This window comes from Lucilia cuprina, chromosome 6 (genome assembly GCF_022045245.1).
Source record: "Lucilia cuprina isolate Lc7/37 chromosome 6, ASM2204524v1, whole genome shotgun sequence".
In the NCBI taxonomy this organism is placed as follows: Eukaryota; Metazoa; Arthropoda; class Insecta; order Diptera; family Calliphoridae; genus Lucilia; species Lucilia cuprina.
Genome location: NC_060954.1, coordinates 39500673 through 39512911, shown reverse-complemented (window position 1 = coordinate 39512911; position 12239 = coordinate 39500673). Strand labels below are relative to the sequence as shown.

At 31.8% G+C, this 12239-nt stretch overlaps 3 protein-coding genes across 3 annotated transcripts; 2 read left to right on the top strand and 1 right to left on the bottom strand.

The window, feature by feature from the left end:
• Positions 1 to 696: 696 nt before the first annotated feature.
• LOC111685407 lies at positions 697 to 6986 on the top strand. Its single transcript, XM_046954252.1, has 10 exons — positions 697 to 786; positions 1019 to 1129; positions 5390 to 5482; positions 5541 to 5650; positions 5715 to 5809; positions 5864 to 5992; positions 6044 to 6192; positions 6255 to 6399; positions 6470 to 6720; positions 6786 to 6986. Exons 2-10 carry the CDS (start codon positions 1088 to 1090, stop codon positions 6939 to 6941), a joined length of 1170 nt encoding a protein of 389 aa, XP_046810208.1. The 5' UTR covers positions 697 to 786; positions 1019 to 1087; the 3' UTR covers positions 6942 to 6986.
• LOC111685408 (copper chaperone for superoxide dismutase) lies at positions 6427 to 8024 on the bottom strand. The gene is made up of 3 exons (XM_023447664.2): positions 7914 to 8024; positions 7212 to 7846; positions 6427 to 7138 (listed from the first exon to the last, which is right to left on the bottom strand). Exons 1-3 carry the CDS (start codon positions 7926 to 7928, stop codon positions 7003 to 7005), a joined length of 786 nt encoding a protein of 261 aa, XP_023303432.2. The 5' UTR covers positions 7929 to 8024; the 3' UTR covers positions 6427 to 7002.
• Positions 8025 to 8754: 730 nt separating this feature from the next.
• LOC111685411 lies at positions 8755 to 10734 on the top strand. Its single transcript, XM_023447678.2, has 4 exons — positions 8755 to 8805; positions 9994 to 10188; positions 10262 to 10426; positions 10481 to 10734. The coding sequence occupies exons 1-4, from the start codon at positions 8764 to 8766 to the stop codon at positions 10631 to 10633; spliced, it is 555 nt and encodes a 184-aa protein (XP_023303446.2). The 5' UTR covers positions 8755 to 8763; the 3' UTR covers positions 10634 to 10734.
• Positions 10735 to 12239: the final 1505 nt, after the last annotated feature.

Here is a 12239-nt window from a genome sequence, read left to right as displayed (position 1 = left end):
TATTATTCTTTTGGAAGTACTTCGCTTTATTTTTGCTGGGAAGTCTTATTTAGTGCAACCAGACAATGCAAATGAACTGTCTAAGTGGCGGTTTACACTGGGAAACTTCTGATTGTATGTAAAAGAATGAAAAACAAATATTAATTTGTCTCTCATAGAAAATCAAAAGTTTCACAACAATTTTCCAGTGTGTAGACCGGCAGTAACTGACGTTTTTGCTTTTAAAGTTGTTAAATTTTTTTTACATTTTTACTTACTCTTAAAATGAATAAAAAGAATGACACTGTTAAAAAGCTTATTATAATTATGCCGAATTCATCCATATTTATTGTATTTATAGAACTTAATATTGTTAATTAAAATATTAAAAAAATATTATTGTTTGATGGCATTTTTCTTTAATTATTTTTACAATTTGTTTTCGTTTAATTTATATTTCTATTTATGTGATTAATGGTATTTGTACATATATTTTTGTAAAATAATCTTGGTTCTATTGTGTTTACGTTCTCGTTTAATACTAGCAGAGAAAAATTATATATAATTCTTTAAATTTCTTATTTATCAGTTGTGTCGCTGTTAATGATTGTTTTATCAATTTGGTTTTGTGTTTATCGTATCATATATAATTATTTTTTTATTATCACAAAAAATACAAGAGAATGAATAAATAAAATTGTTTTATTGAGATTAGTTTGAAGATCTTTTATTTGGAAAACAATCGAAAGAGCTGGTTTGTTTACTAATAAAAAAATATGTCAATTTTTTACTGAAAATTGGTTAAAGGTAATAAAATGTATTTTTATAAAAATTCAGGATCTTAAGTAGTTAAGAGAAAGTTTATTTTAAAAATTAACTGATTTAATAAAGTATCTTAAAAATTTTAGAAAAAATAATGTTTTAAAAACGTTTTTAATCAATTTTTAAACTTTTTGTTTTTTTTTTAATATGGTAACCCTTGCTTTTTCTTTAACGTAAACAATAACAGCTGATTGTGCAATTTTCTTTTTGTTTACAGATAATTGCGTTTTTATGGCGGCAACATTTTTTGCGACGTTTTTATTAGTAATTAAATTACAAGTTTAAAATGGTTTTTATAATCAGCTCTGGTTTGAAAATGATTTGCAATGTAAGTATTTCATTTACACATGTGTGCATTTATTAAAAAAAAACTGTTATAATTTTTGTGTAATTGGAAATTAAAAAGAATGTTGAAACAGCGACAGGGTAACAGATAATGGATGACTATATAATACCCTACTTCTAATATAAAATGGTGGTTAGTTACGAACTCTTTTACCTTACACCACTATAGTGGGGAGGGTATTATACGTTTGTGCTGATGTTTGTAATATACAAAAATATTGGTCCAATACCCACCTTTAAGTATACCGATCCTGCTGGCAAGGTACAGGCCGCAATTCTCAAGATATTTTGATGAATATTGGACCAAGCATGTTTTTTGGCAGAGGGACGAAGCCTATTAGGTTAGGTTATGCAGACTGCTTACTGACAAGAGTAAGTTTTTACTTGGGTCCTTTAAGGTCCCTTTGTAACGTCTGTAAAGAGAAGAAGATTAGGGAGAAAATATTTGGAAGGAAAAGTAGTGATATGGACTGTAGTGAAGATACATATAATAATAAAAATAGAGATAATAATAATAGCGAATAAAGATAAGGCCAAGACTATGTTTCCCACTTTGACAATTTCAAGAATGCTAGTTTACACCCAGGTTGAACATCTGATAGATCAGAGAAGTGAGACGAGCCCAGCGTCTGATGCCGGAATGATTGCAGGGCCGGACAGTTACACAGAAGATGGGTAATTGATTCCTCCTCATTATGACAGCTCCTACAAAAGTCATTATATGGAATACCGATACGTCTAGCATGGTTTTCGAACTTTGATTGACCAGTAAGAATCGATAACAGAGCGCTAAGATACATTCTGTTTAGCCCTATAATGTAGGATGTTTTATGAGAATCCATACGAGGCCACAGTAGCCTAGCGATCGAGCAGGTATGCTCCTGAGACCACCGTTCCTGAGCTAATCTAAAGCAATAATCAAGTATTTGTTTCTTGATGACCGTTAAGGGGACACCACAGAACTGGTCTATATCCAGTATGCTGACATTGGGCTTTTGCCAAAATGTCAGCAGTAGTATTGCCCGTTATATCCCCGTGTCCTTTGACCCAAACGAGGGTAATTCTTGAATGTCTCGCCATCTCATTTAGAGACGCCCGGCATTCGTGGACAAGTGTTGATGTAGAATACACAGCTATCAGGGATTTTATGGCGGCTTGACTGTCAGTATAGATTCGGATATCCCTATTGAATATCCGATAGTACCTAAGCCAACTAGATGACTTATTTATAGCTGAGATTTCAGCCTGTAAAATAGTACATTCGTCGTTGAGTCGGAAAGAGATTTTCGTCCCAAATTCTTCAATGAATATACCCCCGATGAAGCCAATTGAAAATGGTTGAAATCGGTCCATTATTTCACCTAGCCCCCATACAACCGTACCTCCCGATTTCAACTTTTTATGCCATAATTACGTTAAATATTCTACTATCTCTCTAAAAATTGACACAAATAAGTTTTATATAAGTATAAATGACACTGCAGATTTTCGTAAGGATCGGCTCTTATTTGACCCTAGCCCCCATACAAAACCCCCTTAAAAAAATGTCTTAAACGTCTAAAATTGACTTGTAACCATTTGTATTGCAATGAAACTCAACAAATCTAACTGTTATTTAAAAATATATCCTTTTCGCAAATTTACCGAGGATCGTCCCATATTTGAACTATATAAAGCCTCATTTAGAAATTTTAGTTTTTTTTTTTTATATATAAATTGCTTAAATATTTTGGATTTATGGTAATAAAATATAAAAATTTCTTTATAAAAAAAAAAATGTTAAAAATATACTCATGGTGTAGGGTATTATATGGTCGGCCATGCCCGACTATACTTTCCTACTTGTTTTCACTTAATTTAGTATAATGATTTTCTTATTAAATCCATATTGATTCAAAATTTATGACCATTTGACTGGTCCTACTTTTATAGTTTTTAGGGCCTATACTGGGTTTTTACCCTTTTCCCATCTGTATCTATTACATAGACACCAAATTGTTAAAACAAAAACAGATAATGGTTGTCTATATAATATCTTGCAGTTGATATAAGATTATGGTCAATTATATTTCCTTATTAAATCGATATTTAAAATCTATAATGATTTGGCAGGTCTATTGAGGTATGTATGTAAATCTCATATATCCTTTAGAGCGGCGAATTTTTCAAATATCTTCCTGTAGACTTCCATTTGAAAGTACATCATACAACAATATGGGCTTTACTACAACCATTTTGTATGAGCTTCTTTAACTCGTTCAAATACCATTAAAAAGTGTGCAACCATGTGTAAGTGAGTAACTTGTATTATCTGGTAAAGAGATCTAATCTATTTGAATGGATTTACTGCCAATTTTTTGTATTCTTTCACCATATATGTCCTTGTAAAGTTTATTCCTAAGAACGGGCTATAATGCGACAAAGCTGTAAATGAATCATTCATTTCTGATTTTAATTCGTTTACGAATTGCCCTACACCAACTTAGTGAAGGAGGGTATATTGGGTTTTTGCTGATGTTCGTAACGCACAATAATATTGGTCCTATACCCCCCTTAAAGTAAACCAATCAGCTCAGAATCACTTTCGGAGTCTTTGAAAATGGTTTATATTGGTCCATTATTTCACTTAGCCACCATACAACTGAACCCGTCGGAAAGGGCTTAAAAGTTCATAATTATGTTTAATAAACTCATGTCTCTCATCGAGTATATTATCTGCCAATGTCCTAGGATACAAAACCTCAGGCTGAAATGGCTAGGGAATAGGTTCTACGACGAACTGGGAGAAATTGCGGGACTTAACCCTCGCAACCTGTTAGGTTTTGTCAAGGGAATTAGACACTTCTTTGACTGGGTTTTATAGGAGGCCATGGATTTTCATTAGTATTTATGGTTATTTATGTGTCTGTTGTGTTATTATCTATCCACATATCCTCCTTACCTATTTTCTTTCCCCCATGTATTGTTGTAGCGTTTTTGTCTTCTCTGTTTTGAATCTTCACGTTTTGAAGGGAATCACAATGGACCTTATGGTCTCTGAGTGGATATACGCTGTTTTTACGGTGTTTAACCCTTCCCAACCTAACCTAAACTCATGTCTCGACAAAAAGCTGCAAATTGAAGTTCTATACTAGACTTGATGACCCCCACGAGTTCTATAATAATAGGTTCTCATATGACCCTAGACCCTATGAAAAGACCTCATCAAAATTTCACTTAGGTTAGGTTAGCAGGCTGTCCCTTGCTGTTCGCATTAGGGGCACATTTGAGTCCATGTTGTGATCCTTTTGTGATACCTGAAAAGAGAAAGAAAATGGTCGGCGTATTTTTACACTTCGACCCAACTACTCTGGTTTCCTGTCCAAACCATATAGTCGCACGAATAAAGGAGTCTATCCTTCGGATGTCAGCCTCAGATAGATCTGTTAAGTCAGCATGACATTTGCTCCTAGCAGATTCAGTCTATTCTCCGCTAGGGCAAGACATTGACAGAGAAAGTGAACAGTACTCTCTTCTTCCTGTTCCTGCATTCTAGGACCAGGTGTGATGTTGTATAGACACCACTTATAGCCCTTAGGGCGGCCTGACTGTTGGTATAAATTCGAATTCCTGATATATTCGATAGTACCTGAGCCAATTTACTGCGCGTTTTATGGCTGATAGTTCAGCTTGAAGTACACTACATTGGTCAGAAAGTTTGAAAGAGACTTCCGTTCCAGTGCGTGCAATATAGAAGCCACCGCCATCTCTCGATTTAGAGCCTTCGATTAAAACCTGATACGAACCGTCACGGAGGATAGATTCCATCTCATTTGGGTCGTGTTGAATCGATATTGAAAAGCTTTTATCAAAAGATGGTTTGGGGGTGCAGTAATCAATATTTTCTGGAATTGCTCCTAGGAAGTTGATTATGGTAGAGTGGCCTAACTTAATCATATGCCACTTATCGAAAATTTCACTTAAATGTCCACAATTTTATTCAACAATAAACAACTTAAGTGTGTATATCTGAGGCAAGGTACAATTCAATTTAAATGCTTTAGTATGACAACTAAATCACATTTTATTGTTTAATTATGACCTTCACTTAACTCTCTATCGAGACAATCAAAGTTATAAATGCTTAGTCTTATAAGACCAGTCATTTCAATATATTAATTATTTGGCACAACCATACATAGCTAAAACATTCATATCCCCTACTTGCCTATATGCAAAACACCAATTATAGGTTTTCTTTTAGGTCCTGAAAACTCAAACAGAAAATGACGATATACAAAATAAGGAAATAATTGAATTGGAGGAATTATTACAAACCTTAAACGCTAGTGAAAGGGTAAGTAATTGTTCAATATTTGCAAATAACATTTTCAAATAATATAATTGTATTTTAGTATTTAGTGGCAAAATATTTTTGCAAAATAAGCTGGAATATTGGTAGCTTGAAAATCTTGAATATATTACAAAAATTAAGAATATTAACCGCCAGCGAATATGTTTTAAGGTGCAGTATGTGAATATTTTTTTAAAAATATAATTTATTAAACAAAATTTATTTCGATTTTTAGTTGTGAAAACTCAGAAGAGGTTCAATTGATAATAAACGATCTGTTGGAATCTGAATATGTTTTAATAACAAATCTTTTGATTAATTGTACATTAGGTGAGTGGAAATATTAAAATTTATTTGAATTTAATGTAAAAATATCTTTTGTAGATTCTGCTAATTCCATACGTTTAAATGCGATATTAGATGAAAGCTTGGAAAATCTTTTTAAAGATTTATTACAAAACCCCGAATTAAATGATTTAAGTTTTCTTAATTTTATTAATAACTATGTAACAGGTTAGTGAATGATATTTTTTTCTAAAAATAATAATTCAATTTTAATTTTAGCGGAAATTAAAGTGAAAATTATTCACAAACTTTTAACATGCATATTGGGCCTTCAGCAAACAAATATTAAAGAAGCTTTTCTTAATTTTTCATCTTGGATTAATGAGGGAGTAGATGATTTGAAATTTCCACAAGATTTATACAAACAGGTGGGTATTTTTTGTTTGAAATTTACGAAATATTAAGAATATATGTTTAATTTCTTTAATAGCTATTATATAAACATGCTGAGGAATCGTTAAATTTCCTATTGAAATCTTCTTCCATTGAAAACTTTAAAGATTGGAAATTTTATTTAATTCTGCTACAAACTATTTCCAGTAATAACAATGATATAGCGGGACCTTATATAAGAAGTAAATTGGTTTTTAAATGACAATTTCTTTTTTTTTTGTGGCTTATAGTTTTATTGTTATATATTTCTAGAATATCTTAAATTACGCCTTAAACAATGTGCTACTATACCCTGCAAACGTAGTTTACTGCATATGCTGCTAACTGCTCGAGCTGCCACCGCCAATACCATGGATATAACAAAAAATTTAAACAATTATGCCGATTGGTATAAAACCAATATAGGTGAAATGAAATTTTCCTTAAAAGCCGAAGAATTTCAAAATATTTTAGCATTGCTGGAGCAAAGCATCAATTATGAAATGGAAGTTGATTATTTGGAGGTATTTATAAAATTTTATAAATAGTTAAGTTTTAAAACTAAATTAATGATATTATTTTTCTTAAGATTCATACACTTATAGCCATTTCACCACCGATACTGTGTGGTAAATTGGTACAAACTTATAAAAGTAAATGCAAACAAAGGCTACAACAAATTAAAAAGGGAAACTTACAAGTAGATGCCATCAATGAAAGTATTGTTATAGAAGACAGCAATTAGTTTTTGGTATAAATATTTCTTAAATTATTTACTTAAAAACATAAACATTCTGATGTTTAATTTACAGTTTTTGTGATCGTTTGCCACCCGCTATAGGCTTATAACGTTCATCCCAAAGGGTTACACCATCACAGGCACAAATCTGCTTAAAATTTTGCAGAATACCGGCAGAACGAGCTATAATGCCGCAAGCAATTCTGCAAGTAAAATGAAATTAAAAGAAAAAAGGTTTTATTAAACTGTTTCTAGAGGGGAAATCTCTCAGCATACCTGTCACCAGCATTACCATCAATACGACTTTGTTCATTATGACCTTTACCCAAATCATCGGGATTTTGTGTTATAACAACAGAACGTCCAATAATTTCCCACACTTCTAACACATTGTCCATAAAACGGAATGTAGCACGACCAGTATTATCTGCTCTTATATTACCCAAATCTCCAGCATGTCTATTATTTATATCATCATCCGGTGAGCCATGTGGTGAACCTCTAGGATTATAATGACTACCAACAGAATCACAACCAGACGAAACATCTCCTGTCTCATGAATATGTATGCCATGAAGTCCCGGACTGAGACCATCAACAACGCCATCCACTACTAAACCTGGTTTATCTTTTCTTATCGCTGTAAATCTTATAACTCCCCTTATGGGACATTGATCTACATCACTGCCGGTGGTATTTATTATAGAAACAGCCGACTGGCCACCAAATCCATTAAGTACTGCTTTGCGTCCTGTTTCCTCTATTTTTTCCTTAATTACAAACCATGGCTCCTGTGTATGTACTATAACTCTTCCCAAATTAGCATCTATATCTAGTTCTCCCAAACCTTTTAAAGCTTCACGCAGCTTACAGGCGCAATGTTCTCCTTTCATTTCTACGGCAAATTCAATCTGTAAATTGTAAAGAATTAATAGAAATTGTTAAATAAATTAAAATTTATCATTTTAATCGTTTTACTTTAATTTCACTCATTTTGCTTAGAATGAAATAGCAAAATTCTTTCTCGAATATTTCGAATAATGCGTTTTTGTTTTGAAATTCAAAGATCAAAACAAAATGTTGTTTTTGTCAAACAGCTGTTTTTATTTAATCACAAATAAACACAGCTGCGTTGTATAGTGAGCCATGTTGAGTTGGCAAAGTTAAATGTAGTCACACAATTTTTAATAATAATTTCCGTTATTTTGTTAAGGCATGTTGAATTTTCAATTCATCTTCAGATTAGTCTCCCTTTAATGATTTGGTGTTATACCAATTCTATTTTTTAACATAATTTTGAAAATTACTCTTACAGACATCACAAAGAGACATTTCGGACCTAAGTGGGTCTATCATACTATATTTTAAGTGGGATTTGGTATGCTGGTTGTGTTATCGCAAAAGTTTGCGCTACTAGACCTTTCTAATATGTGAAAATATGAAGCTAGGAAGAAAGCAGACTAACGGAGATAGAGTATAATTTAGCATGTACTTATGAAGTGTACGAATGTATAAGATCAGTAGATAGAAACAGTTTAAAGGCTATATCGCCTTTGAAACCCTGACAAGTCATAACACAAAAAAAATTGCTAAATAAGAGGAGATCAATTGTAACAAAAAATTACATTAAAATTACATTTTATTACATGAATGAGAAAAACAATAAACAATTTTAAGCAATAGAATTAAGTTTTAAATAATAATTGTTTTGATATCTGATAAGAAATAAATTATAACTACGCTTTGTATTGCATGACTTTAAATAGGATATAATTATTATCTAAAATTATAATTAATAATTCAGTTAGTTTGTTGTGCTTCAACGATAATGTTGAAAGTAATTATATTAATAATAACAACTTCGATATATGTGAGTATAACATTTATGATAAAATATTGTATCGGCAGAAATCATGAAGTTAACATTTAAAAGTAAAAATATACGTACCCTTAATATCCTATTTCTAACATACGAGTCACACTCGGCTAATGATTGTCAACTCATCGGCAGCTGTATCAACTATCGGTCGCAGTTCTGTTTTGAAACAAACAAACTAACTAACTGAATGACGAACTGCCTGGCGAACTGACTGACGAACTAACTGTCTAACTAACTATCTAACAAACACACTAACTAACTAACTAACTAACTAACTAACTAACTAACTAACTAACTAACTAACTAACTAACTAACTAACTAACTAACTAACTAACTATTTAACTAACTAACTAACTAACTAACTAACTAGTCTATAGTCTAGTCTATAGTCTAGTCTATTGTCTAGTCTATAGTCTAGTCTATAGTCTAGTCTATAGTCTAGTCTATAGTCAATTCTATAGTCTATAGTCAATTCTATAGTCTAGTTTATAGTCTAGTCTATAGTCTAGTCAATAGTCTAGTCTATAGTCTAGTCTATAGTCAAGTCTATAGTCTAGTCTATAGTCTAGTCTATAGTCTAGTCTATAGTCTAGTCTATAGTCTAGTATATAGTCTAGTCTATATTCTAGTCTATATTCTAGTCTATAGTCTAGTCTATAGTCTAGTCTATATTCTAGTCTATTGTTTAGTCTATAGTCTAGTCTGTAGTCTAGTCTAAAGTCTAGTCTATAGTCTTGTCTATAGTATAGTCTATAGTCTAGTCTATAGTCTAGTCTATAGTCTACTCTATAGTCTAGTCTATAGTCTAGTATATAGTCTTGTCTATAGTTTAGTCTATAGTCTAGTCTATAGTCTAGTCTATAGTCTAGTCTATAGTATAGTCTATAGTCTAGTCTATAGTATAATCTATAGTCTAGTCTATAGTCTAGTCAATAGATTAGTCTATAGTATAGTCTAGCCTATAGTCTAGTATAGTCTAATCTTTAGTCCGCAGTTCTGTTTTGAAACTAACTAGCTACCTAGTTAACTATTGGTTCATTGCTCGCTTCTTATCTAACATGAGCAATGAACTAGAAATTGCCATTAATAGGTTAATCAATCAAAAAATCAATCAATACTTTTATCCAGATGTAATCATAAACAGTTGAATCTTTAAGTTAACCTTTTTAACCCCTCAGATCGTTTGTTGTCAAAATGATTATGAATTGGAATTTTTAGAGGAAAACATTTTTTCACCTTGCGAAAATTATTCAGATAATTATATTGATCAGCTGTTTGACATAAGTAATGCAAATATTGAACAAACCGAAGATGGAAGTTTGGTTGTCAATGGATTTACTATTGTAACACGTACAGTGGAGGGATCATTACCGGTAATTATCATCTACATACTTGTGAAGTATTATAATTTTTTTTCAATTTTATTGATTTCTGAACACTTAACAGTTAAATATTGAGATATTCAAAAGAGAACGTGGAACATGGCAACCCACCATTTACACTCAAAAACGTAATGATACTTGTACAGCTTGTTTTAGTAAGGTTGAACTGTGGAATTCCTATTTGAAAAATACACCAGCAGAACAATTAACCTGTCCATTTACGCAGGGAGTAAGTATTGAGAAGTAGTTACAAATTTGTATTAAAATTTAATTTTAATTTTAGCAAAGATTAGATTTCGATATTAATGAGCCAACCATTATGTCACTACCAATTCGCAATGCCGAAGGAGAATATAAGATTCATGTTATGTCTGGTTCTGAGTTAAATGATTTTTTTATATGTACTGAAATTTACACAATGGTACATAAAATGTAGATTTAACTTAATGTCCGTAAAATTATATTGTTTATTTCACTAATATAATCGAGTTTGATTTTGCACTTCAAATAACATTTAAATAAATAATTGTAGGAGGAATCAATATCATATATTTTCATCATTGTTTTTCAACGTTGTTATAAATTTTTATACCCTACACCACTATAGTGGGGAGGGTATTATGCGTTTGTGCTGATGTTTGTAACACCCAAAAATATTGGTTCTAGAACCACCTTGAAGTATACCAATCGGCTCAGAATCACTTTCTGAGTCGATTTAGCTATGTCCGCCTGTCTGTCTGTCTGTCTGTGTGTCCATGTAAACCTTGTGCGCACGCTACAGATCGCAATTTTCAAGATAATTTGATGAATTTTGGCATATACTCTTTTTTTGGTTCAAGGATGAACCAATGGTTGAAATCGGTTATTTCGACTAGCCCCCATACAACCGAACCCTCGGAATAGGGCCTTTAGGCTCATACTTACGTTAAACGTTCTATTATGTCAACAAAAATCCGCAAAACTTATTTTTAGAACGATAAACAACGCTACTAATTTTTATAGTGATCGGGCCTTATTTGACCCTAGCCCCCATACAAACTCCCCTTGTTTTTTTTTTTGTTAATTATACGTAAAAATGTTCCACAATACGGTTAAAGAACAAATTAAATGCTTTATTTTTTAAAATTATCCACTTATTTAACATACTGACTGGTGTAGGGTATTATATAGTCCGACTATACATTCATACTTGTTTTAGTTGTAGAAATTTTTCATCTGAAGTTAGCATTACACCTAATAAACTATCGGCTTTGTCTAACATTTGAATCAACGGTGCATCTAAATTCTTCATTTGTTCTCCTTGCAGTATACATTCGATGACCATCGTCGAATGCTAAGTCAGGTGGAATCAAGCCAACAACTTTTCTTATTGTTTAAGGTGAAGACAGCATTGTCGAAATAGGGAAACTTCGTTTTTACGAGATGCACTTCCATATGTCCTGGAAAATATGCGATCCATTCCCCTAAGCAGTCTCTTTTATAGTCTAGTTTAGAAGTGCCCAAAAGTTTCTTATGGAAGTGTAAATACCAATACATTTAAAGAAAAACTATTTTTTTTTATTTTACAAGGAAAATCAAAGAAACACTTCATATAAGTACGTACACGACAAAAAATATGAATTGCATTTTATATTAAAATAAAATATTTTCCCTTTTGTTTTACAAATTTTTTTTAAAGCATGAAAACAAGTAACTGAAACGTTTTCAATAATATTAGATTGTAAGTGATCGTACAATAATTTTTATGCGAATAATGTAAGTTTGAAATTTAAAACTAACAAAAATTTTATTTCACTTGCTTTTCAAAAAAAATTTTTTTACGAAAAAAAATCTACGTCTTGTCAATGTTTACAAGCAAAGAATACGAAAGTGTACCCAGTGCATAGGGCTTGGACACCTTTGGTCTAGTTTATAGTCTCGTCTATAGGCTAGTTTATAGTCTCGTCTATAGGCTAGTCTATAGTCTAGTCTATAGTCTAGTCTATAGTCTAGTCTATAGTCTAGTCTATAGTCTAGTCTATAGTCTAGTCTATAGTCTAGTC